Source organism: Telmatherina bonti, assembly GCF_933228915.1.
Source record: "Telmatherina bonti genome assembly, chromosome: 1".
Taxonomy (NCBI): domain Eukaryota; kingdom Metazoa; phylum Chordata; class Actinopteri; order Atheriniformes; family Telmatherinidae; genus Telmatherina; species Telmatherina bonti.
The window spans coordinates 20,481,114-20,499,568 of record NC_136619.1 but is presented as its reverse complement, the minus strand read 5'-3'; the positions used below and the strand labels follow the sequence as shown (position 1 = coordinate 20,499,568).

General features: G+C 38.1%; 2 protein-coding genes across 4 annotated transcripts; one reads left to right on the top strand and one right to left on the bottom strand.

Moving 5' to 3' along the window:
* Positions 1 to 38: 38 nt before the first annotated feature.
* Positions 39 to 11,603, bottom strand: LOC306755312 (saccharopine dehydrogenase-like oxidoreductase). Its single transcript, XM_079239655.1, has 12 exons — positions 11,349 to 11,603; positions 8,213 to 8,325; positions 5,675 to 5,755; positions 4,943 to 5,072; positions 4,736 to 4,785; positions 4,464 to 4,594; positions 2,743 to 2,860; positions 2,335 to 2,454; positions 2,196 to 2,252; positions 1,975 to 2,086; positions 1,796 to 1,877; positions 39 to 1,284 (listed from the first exon to the last, which is right to left on the bottom strand). Exons 1-12 carry the CDS (start codon positions 11,545 to 11,547, stop codon positions 1,194 to 1,196), a joined length of 1,284 nt encoding a protein of 427 aa, XP_079095781.1. The 5' UTR covers positions 11,548 to 11,603; the 3' UTR covers positions 39 to 1,193.
* A 360-nt stretch (positions 11,604 to 11,963) lies between these two features.
* Positions 11,964 to 17,115, top strand: tfb2m (transcription factor B2, mitochondrial). Of its 3 annotated transcripts, XM_079242301.1 has the most exons (11): positions 11,964 to 12,103; positions 12,414 to 12,461; positions 12,543 to 12,842; positions 13,171 to 13,360; positions 13,520 to 13,611; positions 14,328 to 14,481; positions 14,780 to 14,928; positions 15,212 to 15,301; positions 15,542 to 15,601; positions 15,692 to 15,840; positions 15,988 to 17,115. In XM_079242301.1, the coding sequence occupies exons 2-11, from the start codon at positions 12,447 to 12,449 to the stop codon at positions 16,175 to 16,177; spliced, it is 1,389 nt and encodes a 462-aa protein (XP_079098427.1). In that variant the 5' UTR covers positions 11,964 to 12,103; positions 12,414 to 12,446; the 3' UTR covers positions 16,178 to 17,115. The 3 variants fall into 3 exon arrangements, with proteins under 3 accessions (XP_079098427.1, XP_079098429.1, XP_079098428.1); XM_079242303.1 differs by lacking the exon at positions 12,414 to 12,461 and having other exon boundaries at positions 12,710 to 12,842; XM_079242302.1 differs by lacking the exon at positions 12,414 to 12,461 and having other exon boundaries at positions 11,967 to 12,103.
* Positions 17,116 to 18,455: the final 1,340 nt, after the last annotated feature.

Genomic DNA, 18,455 nt, shown 5'->3' with positions numbered 1-18,455 from the left:
GTGACTACTGCTGTGAAAAAAATTGATACGACCATATCTGTTGCAGGTTCAGCTTTATTTGAGATTCACACAAAGCAAAGCACAAAAACCGAAACCCTGGAACACCGCTTGAACCGTGCACATGATGCTCAGGCAAGAAAAAAAAAACAAAACGCTGAAGTACCAACACTTTGTAAGTGAAACTACTCAGGTCCTGAAGTCTCCAGAAAAAAAACCTCACTAAAGAACGGAGATCATCTGTTCAGTTAGCTCATGCTGTTTGGTGCACAAGCAGCAACAGGCGTTTCTGACAGGCTCAAAGCAAATCTTTTTTTTAGCCATCCAAACCTTTAGCCAAAAATGACCATTCATAAAAAGGCCCAGATTTAGCTGCAGTGTAATGAATGATCATTCATTGAAAGAAGCATGGGAAAACAAGCGCATACGCAGCATCTTCTCTCCCTGAATGATGGCTTTACTCCAGTGAAGTAGAATAAAATGTCTCATTTTTGCATTGCTGCCACTTTATGTTCTAATACACCATCAATAATTACTGTAATTTGTAGGTGGCACTGTGAGGTTTTTAACTCCTATCACAGTGTCTCCCCTTGTATAAGAAATCACATAGACTCCAACATGTGTCATAAATATTGCATTTACACACTCTTGTTAACATAGTGAAGTTTTAAGCATATTTTATTTCAAATTTTGGCTCATTTTTGCCTTTTCAATAAGCAAAAACAAATCTTTGGTCTGATGATGAAATGATACCTCTGCTTTCATTTGATCGTGTGTACAGAAGATTAATGAGTCGTATTACACACCAACATAAATAACATTGCCTTCTTATTTTTGTTAAAAACCATGGAGTGGACCGAATTCTGTTTCTGTTCCATGTTTATTAGGAATCATATTAGTGGAAGACCATGCTAAACCCATTAACACACAGCAGATCAGAGATGGGAAAACACTGCCAGAGTATTGTTTAGTGTTACGATGTTAACAGTACATTCAACCAATGGGATAGTCTGGAAAGTTTCTGAGAGTTTGAAAGGAATAAATATGAACCACCAAAAAAGATAAGATATCTGAATTTCAATGTGGTTCTAGTTATCAAAAAGCGCTTTCCTAAGGCTTGAAACTCCACAGTTATTATGCATATTAGTAGGTGCTCAGAAAAATCCCAGATTACAGCGTGAGGAAGGACACAAACTTTAGATGACGGAGAACTGGATGCCATGTTTGTTGAGACGGTTGATGAGTGTGCTTCTTGCAAAAGCAGCTCCTGGAGTATACACTCCTCCCCTGGAAAATTGATTAATAAAAGATTAGCAACAGTTTAAAAGCAAAACCTCCTGTCTAAGTCTCATAGATTATAATTCAAGTCGTATAAAAGGATGACCTCTTTATTGTAGAAATGTGGAAAACATCTTTTGACTTGCAGGTTAATTCAGATAAAAATGTTTCTAAACTTTTCTAAATTTCATGCATCTTGCGACAAATTGAGCAGCAGGGAGGAAAGAACTCTGGTACAAGTCTTGAACAACTTCTCCTGACATTGCCTGTTTTGGTTTTATACACAGAGGATTCAGAGTAACTTAAATACCTTCATCACGTGAAACCCAACCACTAGTAAGGCCACAGTATCAAATCCAATTACCTCTAATCAAACCGGGGTGAATGAATGAGTTGACATTGAACAAAGAAGAACAAAGAACTATGGTAAGAGGTTGAATGAAAGACACTAAAGAGCTTTGTAACTGAGAGTTGAGTCATTTTTGCGATCAAACGGTACATTTAAACTGTGAGAACTCACTTTTTGGGCAAGGCAGCCGGCTCGTTGAGGATTGTTAGAGCGGCCTGTACCATGGCGATGGGCGTGGCCACATATCCACATTCTGGACAATAGGTCATTTAAATATGCATTAAACTTTGAACACATGTTATTGTTTCTTTTACTACATCTGGGATTTAAGTTTGGAAATTTGCACATACCTGGTCCCTGCACCACTGTGCGGATCCTAGCATTGGGTTTCCCCTGAGAGGGGTCCTTATCCTCTGTGTAGCCTTCTCCATGGAAGGAAAACTGGAAAGATGAAGCCTCCATCTAACAGACAAATACGTAAATAGATCAGCATGTGGTCAGTGAACAAGTTTTGTTTTCAGATGTTTTAAACTTGAAGCCTTCATTTTCTTGTGTTCTGCTGCTACTTCACCTGCTTCCTACTTGGTCCAGCCTTTGAGAAGATCCCAAAGGAGAAGAACTCGGGGTGCTTAAGAAGCAGAAAGAACTTCTTTAAAACTCAGGATTTTCATATTATTCAGAAAAACATCTGATTTGAACACGTTGCTTACCTTGATCAGCAGTTTGCGTCCAAAACTGAACTTGACTAAGAACCAGAACAACATGCCAGCAAACATCAGCTTGATAATGTTCCCCACACCTCCGACTCCAGCATATGCTCCATACTGGACCTAGCGGGTTGATTACGAACAATAAACTTACACAGGCAGCATTCATGCTACCTGCATGAAAATCTGAATAACAAGACAGCTGAATTCTAAAATACTGAGCTAAATTAGGATCCCAGGCAGGGATCACTTTTCAGGTCATAAATGAATTGCTTAAATTTCATCATAAATTATTTCAACTAGTAAAAGCAACAAGTTACCAAATAACATTTAGGCTCCAATAATGTTAAAAACCTGCTGAAGAGAAAATTTAAAAAAGCATTTCACATATTGAGTAATCCCAAAACTGACTGGTGTAGCTTGATGTTCCTCTGTCAGGAAGCGCTGTGTTCTCTTCACAACGGAGGGATCAGAACCAATGAAGGGTACCGCGTACTGCTGGATCTCATTACTGAAGAACAGTGCTCCCCTACAGAGGCAAAGAAACACATGTTGTGATGACGCTGTTTCAAACTGAAGCACGAAAATGTCCAAGGGGCAACCATCAGAGCATATTCTTCAGCACGAATCAAGACAAAATGTCATTTCTGATATTGTGTGCAGGCATCCCCCAGCTTAGACCCTAAAGATCTTAGACCTAATGAGGCTATAAGACATCTGATGGTGTCCTGTGGTAACAGGCATCTGGATGATTGGAACTGATCCTTTAAATCCTGTAATGGTCCTTTTTCATTAGGTGATACTTTAATTTTTTTTTCCCTATTGTATTGAACTGGTGCTATTCTTTTTAATAGTACCTCAGCCAATACCAACACCACACCATGATGCTGAAAAACTGTGTTTTGTTTGTGTCTCCAAAGCTTCACTCATGCTGCAATGTGTAAAACAGCTGATCCTCCCACTGAGAGGAAAATGAATCATGTAATGGAAGCACCAAAAGTGTTGCAAAAAGGGGCTTCCACAAATTTAATGAATTTTCTAGGAACAGTCCATCAAAATGTTGGGTTGAGATCAGTGAGATTTGTCCAAGTACACACCTTAAAGTTTTCATCAAATCAAATTGTATTCAGAAAGCACTTTGCAGGACAAACAGCAACACAAAGTGCTTTACATGGTTAAAAGCATTTTATATACATAATAAAAAAAAAAAAAAAACCTGTTCCCCAAAGCACTTCTGAATCTCAGTATTTTTTGCTATGTGCCAATGTTGAATATTAAACTCTGCCATCAGGGAGAATGAATGGACCTACATGCTCTGCAGAATTATTTAGGTTGTAGTGTGTTTAAGCATTCCCCACATTTATATCAGGACCGAAGGCATCAGAATACAAGAGTATCCAGAGAATCCTATATGGTTACCAGCGAGGCACATGTCCCAGTGAAACTCACAAAACTAGATGTAAATCATCAGATCTGGCAACTATTTATTTTACCTCATAGTCAGAGGTCACCAAGACAACGTGTCCCCTTCGCAGCTACACAGAGCGAAGTGCATTTCTCTTTACAGGCTTGCCTCGTATGGGGCTGACACGTTCCTTTCAAAGCCAGCTTTGAGATTTTCCTCAGTAACTCTTCAGTTGTTCAGCTTTCACTCTCCAAGCAAAATAAAGGACCTAAAGTCCCCACAACCCAGTAGCTGTGTCATTTCTGCTCTCTTTCTTTGTAGCACTTATAGTTGGTACTGTAACAACCCACTGTTTTAGAGATGCCCTGACCCAGTCATCGAGCCATCACAACTTTTCATATCAATGTGCTTGTTAGTCACCACGTTCTTCAGAAATAATATGCCATATCAATCACAGCCAAGTATTATAGATAGTTACATAAATGGGTGAATTTGGTTTAGTGGCAAGCTTTTTTTTTTTTTTTTTTTTTAAGTTTGACAATGCTCAAGCTAAATCCTGCTGGAATTACAGATGGCAAGTGTTTTTCATGTCTTTCTTAAGGTATGGAGAAATTCAAGACATGTTGTGGATCAGCTGATTTAAATTGAGATTTAACCTGATCTTTTGAATTTCTTTTAATTTGAAGGAAACTATTTGCAAAAGAAAACAAAAATCTGCTAGATGTACCTGCGTTTCAGCTTTGAGCCAACAGTCGGGAGGGGTTTGTGATTAAACTTCCTCCTTAGACTCCGAAGCTTCTGGCTGTCAGCTAAACCGTAGATGGCTGACTGCCATGTGCCGTCATGGATACATCCACCCTGCCAGACACACACAGGAAACACATTTGAGTCAAGAAATAAAATCAAAACATATTTGTATGATAAATAATACAAATAAAATAAAAGAAGAAAGTATATCAACAAGAATCAGCAACAAACTGCTGTGTCGTGGTCACATACTTCTGGTCCTGAGCTGATGGTCAGGAAGCTCTCCACAGCAGTCAGCATACCTGAGAGGGAATCCATTCAGCATGTTTCATGCATGACTAATTAATGACAAATTATTAACTGTACATTGCTGCCTGAATGAACTAAACATAATTCTGCTGTGTGTGTGTGTGTGTGTGTGTGTGTGTGCGCGCGCAGACAGTATGTATATGTACGTACCCTTGAACTGCTCCCTGGTGTAGATGACTCCCATGTCTGCAGGAATGGAGTCGAACCCACAGCTCCCAATGACGAACACACCTTTCTCAGCTGCCTGGCTGCCGTAGTTCAGCTGCATGCCCTCCAGAAACTTTATACAAACAGAAAATTACACAGACACGTGGCAAAAAAAACCAACAAATAAAGTATCTAATGATTATTAGACATTTGCATTTTGTTATTAAGCTTTTTATGAGGACGATCAAAATTCTATAGAAACTGTTCAGCTGGGAGAAAGATGTTATGATAGATGTTTTTGATATTTTGTGCTGCTTTTAGAGAACCCTTTTGGAACAAAAAGTCAGTTTCACAACACTGAAACCTTAAAATCAGGCTAAGATATGTTGCACACAAACTGACAACGAGAGAACAGCTACTGTCATGCGGCCAGGTTAGAGATAATTTTGTCTAACAGGCTACAGCATGAAGCTCAGCACGTCTCCAATTTAATCCAAACACAAACAGTTTTAAAGCTGAACGTCGGGACTTCTGCAGAACAAGCATACAACGGCTTACTCACCAATCTGATCAAAGTTACATAGATCAAATATCATGTCAGATAAATACCGCAGATACCATGCTGTTTAAAAGGTAAATGCTGTAAAATTTGTTCTGAGTTCACATCTTTGATCATTTTCAATTTTGCAAAACTAGACCAACATGAATATTAAAGTCAAATCGACGACAACATACCTGTGGCTCTCCACTGATGTCGATATGGTGGGCTCCATTCTCCACGCAGGCTTTGACCACTGGCTCACCAAAAAATCTGTACTATAAACAAAACACAGACAAACTAACACGGTCAGTAAAACCCTGTTTACAGCTTTAATGGTCATCGTCTCGGGGGTAGATACTGTCTTTACCCTGCTAGAATCTATCTGAATGGATCAAGCCAGTGTACGAAGAATGTATGGTCCAGCATGCTTTTGCACTTGTAATACACTCCGTGTAGATCTACACAATTCAGATGGAAAAGCCTATAAAGCTTTTTAATTGTGTCATCTTATCTCACATAGAACTTAATGAGGAAAAAAAGTCAAACACAACCATGTCAGATTTGCAACAAATGCTACATCTATTGAAGATTTATGTTTTCTTTTAACTGAAGTCAGAAAAGTTTTATTTAGATTCCATATCCATTGCCAGTGTGCTTTACAGCATTTAAGTGAAAAAACATTTATCTCCTCATTTTTTAACTGCATACACATTTAAGTTGGGACTTAGTGTGTTCTGTTGGAAAATATGTAGTAAATCCTGTGAAAATTGTTTACACTTAGCTGCCCATATGGGACTACTTTTAAATAATTAAATCAATAAATAAAACAACAGAAGTATTTTCTTCTGTGATAAAGGCTTTGACCTCAAGAAGTCACGTTGCATCATAAGTGTTGGCATCTTGTATATTTCAGTCTCTGACATTAATTGTCACAATTTTTGCATGAAAAATTCCTGCAGTTGCAAGTTTTTCTTGCACGTCTTCACTTCCATTTGCCTTTTTTTCCTCCTTTGCTTTGGTGGACTTCATGCACTGAGGCCCATCTTTTGCAAAAATTGCCTTGCATGGTCTGCAAACCCAAATTCATGTATTAACTGAATGAACGGCAGCAACCCTGAAGCAGCGAAGCAACTCTAAAATCATATTTCCATCATCATGCTTCTTCTTTAGAAAAACATTTGTTTTCCGAATATGTTTCTGCTTAACTGTGGCGTGACAACTCTGCTTTTCACCTGTCCAGGCCACATTATGACAAAAGGCTGGGACTTAATCATTACCTACACTGGCAAAAATGTTCTGCTCTCATTTTCATTTTGGACAACAAAGGCACGCTGGCATCCAGGGCGAACTTTTAATATCTTTCTGTTTGCAAATGCATGCACACTGATACGAACAGCTGCAGGACTTATCCTCAGGTTATATGGGGAAACTTGGGGGTTAGGCCGTATACATGTAAGTTGGACATTTATAAACATTTCTTATCGTAATAAAAACATTATTATATTAAATCCATTTCAAGACTTGCATACATGCAGATTTTTTCTCTAATGCTGAGAACTCTATGCGTGATGATACCAAAAACTTAAAATAACACAGACGACACCCGACTTGATGCGAGGGGCTGCAATAGGACAGGTTTCACCCATCACTTCTTACTAATCTGGAACCACTGAATCTAATTCTATAGATCTGAAGATGTGATTAATGTTGGAGTGATTTCACTTTTTCATGTGACTAACACGATTTCTGTGCATTATAGGATTAAATATTAAATTTAATCAATCACAAAAACAATCAGAAAATTGTAGGTTTATTTAATTTATTCGAGTTCTCGTGGAGTTGAAGTGAGCAACACTGTTATCCCTGCGCATGCATGCACGTTTTCTGGGTATTCTGGCTTCTTCCCTCAGTCTACAAAACATGCACATCTGGTTAATTTGTGATTTTAAATTCACTGTGCTGTGCTGGTCTACAGAAAAAAAAACCTTTTTAAGTCTTCTGCTACTAAACTAAATTTACCTGCATTTATCTGCAAACTGGGTTTATGATACTAAAAACTGAATGGAAACAAATGCAAAGTGTGATGCGGACATTTAAAAATCTTCATAACAGCTCAAGTGTTTTATTCAGAAATGCAGAGAATAAGTAGACATATTTATTCATCTGATTCTCATAAATTGGTTTTATGTATGTAAAATGATCGACTGGTTGCTTTTCTTCTTAAGCTTGTATCATGTTGTGCAACAGATGAACTTGTTGAGCAAGTTACATTCTTGCTAATCAACACTCCCAGTTCTTTTGAATCTAAAACACAAGTTTATTTATTATTTGTACATTGAGAAAATATTTAATGAGGGGTAAAAAAAAATAAAATAAAATAAATTTAAAAAAAGTTTCCTTTTGTTGGAAGTGTTTGAAGCAACTTGGTTTGAAACACAAACCTGATTCAGATCACAATGCAACTTACTGTCTGATGCATGTCAGTAGATTCATTGTCTTAATGAAGGCAACTCTGTATGTGTGTGTGTGAGTGTGAGTGTGTGTGTGTGTGCACAAGCTACAGAGGAGGAGGCGGTCCCAGAAACAGATTGATTTAGGCTGACAAGCTACACGTAGGCCAACGGAGATACCGGCATGTCAATGTTTTTAGACAAAGTGATGAGAAGCTGATGCATATTGAAATGCAAGTTTTGAGGCCAAATACAAGCATTCCTGTGGTGTAGCTTACTTACGGGGCCAACACAGTTGAGAACAATCACAGCCTGTTTGCACATGGCTGCTAGGGAGTCCGGTTCTCCTACATCTGCAACAATCACATCCACCTCTGTCCTCAGCTCAGGCTTACCTATGAGCAAACACACACAGCCCAAAAGCAATCAAAATTTCAAACATTCATATTTATAGCTCACATTGATGGTTGCTATAGTGTCAGTTTCACAACATGACTCTTTTGGCTCATAGAGCATGATCAACACGATGGCACCTAAACATTTAGAAATCGGGATCATATCTATAAAAATGATCTAAATCCTAGTTAACCTTGTGCCTTGTCTTCTGTTTTTATTTTTGTTTGTTTTTTTGTTTTTTTTGTCAAATACAGAAAAGAATCAACATCCTGTTCTAACCAATAACGAATGAAAACTAGTCATTGAATTGTGGAGGCTCACACACACACTGGAAATGGAGCAATGTTGAAACACTTTTACTGCCGACAACCTTTACTCTGTGTAGTAATGTTAGAACCACATGTGTCCAAAGTCGGTCCTCGAGGGCTGCTGTCCTGCAGCTTTTTGATGGATCCCTGTTTAAACACACCTGGCTCCCATTAAATGGACTCAACAACCTTTAAGGTTTTTGCACAATGACTGATTAAATTGATTCAGTTGTATTGGAAGGGATGCATGGAAAACATGTAGGACTGGAGCTGGACGCCGCTGTGTTATAACCGTTTTGTGATTTCAATGGAGGGTTAGTGTTGAACGTTTTGCATGTTCTTGTCCAACATCCATGTTATTGTATTTTGTTGGATGCTTTGGATGGTCAGATCAATGCACACTGATTTCATTAGCAAATAAATACAAACAATAGAATGACAAAAATCAATTTCAGCATATATTGCTAAATGAACAGAAACGCTCTAGAGCAGGGGGCCACCAACTCCGGTCCTCGAGGGATGCTATCCTGCAGGTTTAAGTGATTCAGATGAAAATTTTCTTCAACAACATCTTGTTATCTTCTGCACCTGCCTGTTAATGAGCCATTGATTTGGGTCAGATGTGTTGCTGTGGGAAAATTCAAAAACTTGCAGAAAGGTAGTCCTCGAAGACCAGAGTCGGTGACCCCTCCTCTAAGAGACAGCTCCTTGTAATCCTGTCTATGTTTCATTGTTCTGCAGTCAGATTTGTTGCTTTGCTGACCTGCATAGCCTGAAAAACACTAAAATGCTGACAATGAGTTTGAGGGGTGCCTTAAAAATTTAGCCGAGCTGCCACTGGGTTTGGAGCTGAAATTAATCGATACATACGCACAGCGACAAAATCAGTCACATGCTGTTCTATAAAAACAGCAGATTAGTGTGACTAAAGTCAAACTTTTATGTGTACTTTAGAGGGAAATTTAGTACACCGTAAATGAAGGAAAAAATTAAACAAAATAGACAAAAATGCTGATAAAAAGTTAAATGGATTTAATTTTGTAGATAAAGTCTTTTTGGACCTTGAGGAAGACCTTCCACAAACAATACAAGTTATTCTAAATATGTTATAGTACAAATGTGAAGAGTCTGGGAAGAACTTCAGCATTCACTATGTGGCTGGTCTAACGGATTTGTCAGGCTGTGTTCACGGCAAGGGATTGGGATTGTTCAGTTCAGTGGTATGTTTCATCAGCTGTTGTACACACCCTGAAGAGAGAGCTGAAGAGGAGGAGACAACAGAATTACCAACTAATCCTCTGGAAACCTTTGCTACCAACGTGGTGACAAAACAGCTCCCCAACCTTGATCAAGTAATGGGCCTGATTTTCCACTTTTAGATATTCTAATACAGTGAAATTACCAACCTGGAAAATTATATACATTATAAAATATAGTTATTAAATCACATTCTGATTGACTTAATTCAAGATAAATACATTTCAGTTTATGTTTAGGTACACAATTAAACAAATAAAGTACCTGACTTGTTGACAAAATGAATATTAATCATATATTGACATTACTAATTTAACTAGATAAGTTTGGCAAATAAGTTAAAAAAAACATATTATTATATTTGTTTCTGATGTCTTATTCCATAAACACTGAAATCAGATTATTTCATTCACTAATTACTTAAACTTGGACTAAAACGCGACACACAGACATGACCAATTTATCTTTTAACCCTATGCACAAGTATAAATTAAAGAAAGATGACGGCAGATTAAAAGTCTAAAAAAAAAGCAGAAAAATTGTCAGTTAAAAAAAACACGATGTGAAATAAATACTTAAACTGCCCTTATGAAGCAAATGAGTCAAGTTTGGAGTCAAGCTGTTCTTGCAGATGAAAAAAGGGTACACACTCTATAAAAACTGCAAATTTGAAGATCAGTACAAACAAGTGTTGTAATCTGATAAAATTTGGTCTGATAAGGTCTAAGATTAAACATAAAAAACAAGGTCATAAGGGAGGGGAGAGATAACAATGCAGTGAAGGTTATAAAAAATGAAGCGTAAAAGAAAGCCATTTAACCTCTGCAACAGAACACACCGATATTTACTGTGATTGTGAAAACTATTCCATGTATGTTTCTATTGATTGCTTCCAATTGAACTGAAGTTATTTAATAGTGGAATAAACAGCATTTTCACCACCATACAAAAACAAACAAACAAAAACCACCAGTTTAGTCAGGACAGTTGTGAATGTTACACCCAGTTACAGAGGACACAGTGAAGCCATTCTGAAGCACAGTATAATCAATCAGAGTGATACACTGCTCTCATTTCTGCCCTGAACTGAATTGCAAACAAGACAGGCAGCAGTAATAAGGCTGTTTGGGTCCTCTAAACCCAACTTATGCCTGCTTAATATTGTCAGAGCTAAATATACTACTACAAATAATAGTTAGAATGATTAAAAAATATTTCATTTGTATAGGTTTTGAGCTGTGTTCAGGAGCCCAGTTAATGTAAAAGGACAAAGTAAAAGGACTTAAGCAATGTCTCTTTGTCTAAGCAAACGCACAGCTTTCTTGGAAATAAGACGTCCCACACCATTGATAATCTATTAGTATAAAATAATAGATTAATTGAAAAACAATCCTGTTGCAGCTCTACCGACAAATTGCTGTTTAATAATCAGTTATTTGGACTGGTTATATACATACTGAGAACCCCAGCAGCCTGCTCCAGAACTTTTTCCAGCTTCTGCTGGCTCCTGCCTGCAATGGCCCACTTCAGGGTCCCGTTCGGACCCTCGGACGCAGTCCGAGCCACTTCTTCCACCACAAATTGCCCCGTGAAGCCAGAGGCTCCGAAGATAACGATGTGATATGGCCTGCTCGAAGATGTTTCAACACGCGCCATTGTGACAACAGACAGAATGAAGAAGCTTACTGCAACACCTTTGCCCTGACACCAGACTTCAGTCTGTCAGACTGAAAGGGGGGGCAGAGTGCGTGTGGTTTTAACAGCGTTACTTTCTCCTACTTCCGTAGCCAAATTTGGTTTACATGCTAACAGTCAGTGACCATGGAGGTCGATTTTAGCTGTCGATATGATTACAAAAACATGCATATGTGTATTAATTGTATATATTTTTAATGGATTTGCATTACTGTAATAGTCCACAACCCATATGGAACATAATGGGTTTTTATTACTATTCTTGTATTTAGTCGTGTTAGCCACAGCTACTAGCCCAGCAACTTCCTTAAGTGTTATGATTGGTTAACGTTGTGGTCGCTCTTCAGTGACGACAATCAGATGCGTTTACAGCGCCACGAGAATTGCGAAAACATCGCAGTGGGGTCAGGATGTTGTGGGCTCAATGTCATGGAGTTTTACTAACAGCAAAGATACACGAGACCATGTTTACTCATCGATACATTTAGATTGGGATATATAACTTTTTTGCTGTGAGGTATGTTTGGTTTTTTTCTTTCGATTAAACACCGTTTAGTTTAACTCTTTAATGACGTAGGTATACCGCTAGCCAGACAGCTAACTTTTAAATGTTAACATTTATGTAACAAAGCATGGTTACGTAGTGTACCATATGATAATTGTAACCAGGATTTCAGTTGTTTGCAAATTTTGTAATAGTCGGCATGTTCTCATAAGACATTTATCCTTTCACATACCCACGTGTACGGATAGTACTAGTTGTTTTAATGCAACACCGGCTTATGACGCAAGGGTGTGCTTATACTATTTTATTTGCCTATATTTAGATTGATCGTAAGACAAAATATTTTGACCATGCAATGAGCCATTTAAAGGTATGTATTAAAGCGGTATTTCAGTAAAAATGTTCACCCATTAAAGGTATCCAAGTACTAATAACCTACCATCTATTGTAGCTGAATGTGTGCTGGTCCACAATGGCCTCCCCGATTTGTAGGATGATGGAGCTGCTGCTACGCTCTTCTTGCTGCCACACCAGAAGTAGAGCCTGTCTACCCAGCGCAGTGTTGGCCCCGCAATGCTTCACTGGCTTTTGTGTTCCTGTGGTACCACTCCTTCATAGAAGGGCCTACAGTCTGGATTCTTTGGGTCCTGGTCGGTCCACGCTCGGTCCAACTTCCCAACAGCCCCGCTCAGAAAGGATGTCTCCCTCATCAGCACTTGCACACAGGAACCTGTCTGCAGCTGCTGTCAAGGTAGGCAGCATTTTTGCTGTTACAAACATCTTTTTTTTATTATTATTTTTTTTTATTTAAAGTGCTCAATAAATGCTCGACATGAATAACTTGCAGATGATGATGTTTCTGTGCTGTACTTCTGTCAACGGGAAAGCCAACCCATCTTTTAGGGAACAAAAAAACATTTTCCATGGAAAGCTTCCCAGGTTGCTGTGTGTCCAACCAAAATGTGTACATTGATAGCACACTGTGAAAATGTAATATTTTAGAGTGGATTGACTGTTTTCTTTTGCTCACAGACTTTAGTTATTGTTTTCAAAGTGCATGCATGAATTTTTTCCCACAGGGCCAGTTTCGACCTCTTTGCCGGTATGACTACCTGGACCTTGGTGAGGTTGAAGAGAATATACGCCGTGCTCAAGCCTGCAAAAAAATTAGACACTTCATAGTGGATCCACACTTGGCCAATATTGTAGCACAGCATTTAGGACCTGAACTACAGGATGCCAAAACTGTTATCTTCGAATGCAGCCCAGGTGTGTTTTGGTACATGTATTGTGTAGTGTTGCCCAATTTTGCACATATAAACATGCCAGTTTTCTTTTTCTTTAAAAAGTAATGCTCATAAGTATGAATATATTATTCTTTTTGGTAGGATAGCAGTTACTAAGATGTACTTTGTGGGTCTTTTTTAGGTCCTGGGGTGTTGACAAGAACGCTGCTTAATGCTGGAGCTCAAAGGATTGTGGCCCTCGAGGGTGACAGATCCTTCCTACATGAACTGCAGGTAACAGAAACTCTTCTAAGCATGCAATCACTTATACAGACATAAAGTCAAAGGTAGAGTAGGAGATCTTGGAAAAATGGTTTGAGAAAGCTACATTTCGAAAAACAATTCAAAAGTCCAAAACCCCCCTTTCTTCAGACTTCATTCAGTTGTTTCTAACTCAGAGGTGTCCAGCTCCGGTCCTCGAGGACCAGAATCCTGCAGGTTTTCTATGTATCCCTGCTCAGACACACCTGATTCAAATTAATTAGTAGTAGAGCTTAATCAGTTGTGCACGTCATTGGCTGTTTGATCCATTTAGTGGAAGCTAGATGTGTTGGAACAGGAATACATGGGAAACCTGCAGGACAGCGGCCCTCGAGGACCGACTTTGGACACCCCTGTCTGGTTGGTTGAAATGATTGGATGGTGTTTTTTCAGTCATGTCTGTTCCATAGGTCCCTACATTATTTATGTCTTGTTAGAGTATTCAGTTGATTGACTGCAGTTGAGGTGTAAGGGAGATTTTAAGTAATGTAGTGAAAGTGCTTCTGGAAAACATCTCCTACCATTTACCAATTTATTCTTTTTTACAGCTTTTTTTTTTTCTTTCCCATGTTTATATTTTGTGGTACTAAATAAGCTTTGGGGGAAAAGACCTGTCTTAACCTAACACCTGTTAATTATCATAGAAAGCGCCCTCGGTGAGTATTATTACTGATGATTACATGTTGTAGGAGCTGGAGGGACGTCTTGATGGTCAGCTTGAAGTGGTCCACTGTGATTACTTCAAGCTAGATCCCATTGGCAGCGGCAGCGTGAAACCCCCGACTATGTTCACTGACAAACTGTTCACTGACCTGGGAATTTCTGAAGCCGCTTGGACTGACGGTGAGAAAACAGTTGCACATAAACTGAAGATCATGTCATGCTTCAGATTGCTTTTCTTGTGTTTGGCAATGTCATAAATCCTTACCTACAACATTCCTACAGTATATCTCTTGAAAAATGTTGTTGGCAATTTTTCATTTTTACAGTTTTTGGGATAAGGTTTTGAAATAAACAAATTAACTTAACTGCTCTTTTAACACAAATTTGTCAGGAATAAATATGGTGTATTGCATCCCACAGAGTGTCAGCATTTTAAAGTGTGTGTTTTGATAATGTATACATTTGTGCATTTCTTTAGACATCCCAGTGAAGGTGGTGGGAATCCTCCCTCAGCGTAATGAGCGCAGCATGCTGATGAAGATGGCTTACGCCTTATTTGAGCGTCTGTCTGTTTATAGATACGGAAGAATAGAGCTCAACCTCTTCATTAGTGAGAGGGAATACAAGGTGAAAGTCTGTTGCTTTTGAACCTGTTGTGCATGTTTGCATGTTATCTTAATATGTAGGACAAGAGTTGTAAGTTTTATTTGCTGCAGTACAGAAAGGTCATAACTTTGTTATTGCTGCATTTGTCAGTACAATCAGAAGCTTCATGTTCTGCCCTAAATTGCTGTGTCCAAGCTCAAATTCTGGCCTGTAGTTGATGCTGAGGGAGACTGGTGTGGTGACTGTCGTGACTTGCTAATTATATATTTGCTTAAAATATTTAACCCAGTTATTTCTCCATCAGAAACTGGTGTCACGTCCCGGTGATATGATGAACTATAGAGCCTTCGGTGTCTTCTGGCAGATGGCTTGTGATATCGACCTTCTGCACAAGGTACAGGATGAAGAGGGGGTGGTTTAAAAAACAAAACATCTCTGTGCTGATTTAGATGTCCCAAAGTTACTTGGGCTGACACTGCTTGCAGTAAAAGGCATGTTACATAGTTAAATTTTTATCATAGTCTTGAATTGTGTGTCTGGAATTTTGCCATGCATGGTACTACTTTTTTTCACCACAAATAAGGAGCATCTATCAGTCTTGCAATTGTCAAACTCTCCATGTCTGTCTGTGCAGGAGCCCTGGGAGTCATTTGTAGTGTCTTCAAGACAGAGTGCGCCTACCTCTAAGGGCAAGGTGGGGAACAAAGGAGGACATATAACAGAAATGTGTGATTTGTGTTATTTGTTTAATAGAATGTAAAACTCCTTTCTTTCCTCCCATCAGCTTCCAAATGATCACCTGTGCCTAGTGCGCCTGCGTCCACGAGCTGAGCTTTTCTCTGCAGGCCTCACTCCCTCTAATGCTTCAACTCTGATAATGATGATCAAACAGTGTTTGGCAAAGAGGAAGGTGAAGCTCATTGACAGGCTCAAGTAAGTAGGCCACAGAAACAAAGCTACTGATGAGCCTGAAGCCAACAAATGTTCAGATACCAAAATAAAAAATTGTAGGCCACACCAGTACAAAAGTGCTTTCAGCCTTTTTCCTCTTGCTAATTATCTGATGTTTTTATTTTATAGTCTTTGGGCACCTGACAGTGGCAGTAAACTGTTATCAGAGATGGGCTTGCCAGAGGACATCCTGACAGGCCACGTCTACCCTGATGAGTATCTTCGACTGTTTCAGCTGATGGACAAGAGCCAGGAGTTCACACAGAGCTGGCTGTATGAAGAGATACTGGAAAATCCACAGAGGGAAGGCTGGGGCTAGGATACAGACAAAAAGGTCATATGTATAGATTTACTGAACTGAAACACAGCAGGCACATACAATTTACAATACATGTAAAATGTACTAAATTGTAATATTATTGACTCTTAAATAACATGATGTAATGAAATAACAGCATAAAGAGACATCAGTGATTCATGAAGTGATCTGAAACAGTTTTGTTCCTGGAGTAATTTCCGTGTCTAACACTGGGTTAATGATGGATGCTTTAAATGACTGAGTTGAGATTTTAGATAAAACCTCAGTGGATTCATTTTGTGTTGTTCACATTAAATCCAATTTATTTTCCAATGTAACTGATTGCCAGCCAGAAAGAGAACACATCCTCCTAATGCCTCATGGATGCACCAGGTCATGCAGATGGTTTTATACATAACCAATGTGAATCGATTACACTTGAGCAAGTAATGCATCTTCAGTATGCTCTGCCAGTGTATTTTGACATGCGTGGTGAGAAAAAAAAAAAAAAAAGGTTTCCACTCAGTTTAAAAAGAGCAGCTGTATCATGTAACGTTGTATATCTTTTTTTTTTTTATATATCCATTTATGTGTGAGCTTAGGCCTGTCTAAATGTCTGAAATATGTAACTTTATGGAATGAATAAGCTTTTAATTTAAAATACAATCAGGAAATACATGTGTAGTGTGAGAGATAGATTAATTTCAGTCCAGTTTAAAAAGGTGCTGACACTATCAGCACCTTGATTTCGAAGAAAATAAGTCAAACTTTATCTCTTTTGTTTGACACAGAAAAACCTGGCAGTTTTAGCTTCATGTGCTTTTTGAGCATATCTGTTTTTGAAATATGTTCATTAGTCATGAACGATTTGTTTTCAGGTACTGTGTAAAGCAGTTATATGTGTAAAACCATACATTATTAAATAAATTATTTTACAATAAAGCATTTTTTCTTCCAAACACCAAGAATCTCTGTCCAGAAGGGTGATTGGATGGTTTCTTCTGCTAAGCTTATCTCTTTGCTGTGCACAGATTGATTCAAATTTCACATTTATTCAGGAGCAAAATGTTTCCACTTGTTAGTTACATCTGTTGCCAAGGGCATAGCCATCATTTTAAAAGTGAGGGGGACAAATTGCTTAGATCTATAGAATGATTTATCATCTTCTGCTATTCAATCAATCAATCAAAACCTTATTCGTGGAGCACTTTCACATACCACGAGGTGACCAAAGTGTTGTACAGGTAAAATAAAATAAACATTAATAGCATAAAAATAACATTTGAAAGACAATAAAATAGTTCAAAGACAAAATAAGACAGAAAAGACCTACTAGTCCTGCTCTCTGGAATTAAAAGTCAGCGTAAAAAGATGAGTTTTTTAAAGAGACTTCAATTTCATCCATCCTTAGCAGCTAAAGAACCACATAACTGTAAACAGCACAGGACCAGGGAACCAACTTTAGTTCTTTAAAATGATTGCTATACCTAAATAAATTAAAAATGAATTAACTAAACATACAGTAGTAAAAGTGAAATTGTTGTAGAATTTAATCCCAAAATCCTTTTGATGCGATCAATATTTCCTCTTAGTCAGTTATAACACAGACTTTCTAAAGCAGGACTTTCGTTATAATTTCTCCTGCTGTGAAGACCATCCATGTCCATCCCTGCTGCTGCCCTCTGGACCACTGTCTCCATCCTCGTCCTGCTCTTTCTGTTGGATAAAATATGTTCAAAACAACAGTAGGAACAACTTCTGTGCAGAAATGAAGGAATGGGTTCATTCCCGGGGGTGAATTAGCAAAAATAAAAATGATCTAGGAAAAAAAAAAAAAAACTACTGAAATGCTGTGTAGCCCGACATCTGATTTTATTAATCGAATAACATTAATGTAATCATTCAATCAAAATAATAACCAGCAATCATAAAATTCATTTACTTTAAACTTTAACTACCACAAAAAAATAATTAAATCTTTACAAATATAACAGAGCAACAGAAATACATTTATATTCTTATTTTCTACCCAGAAGTGATAAATAGAGGCTTAAATAGTAGCCTGACTTTACTTCAGTAATAGCAGTTTATTACTTTAGAATAATAAAAATACTCAAGTAAAAACATTTTTGCAACCAAACAACTGCCAAGAGTACAATTTATCCAAAAGTGATTCAAGTAAATGTAGATACTTCTACCTCTGACTTAACTAGTTATCTTAGCTAATTTAATTGACATCTGTCATCTTTATAATCCACATGGTGACATAAACATTACAGAATGTCTGTTTCAGCTCAAC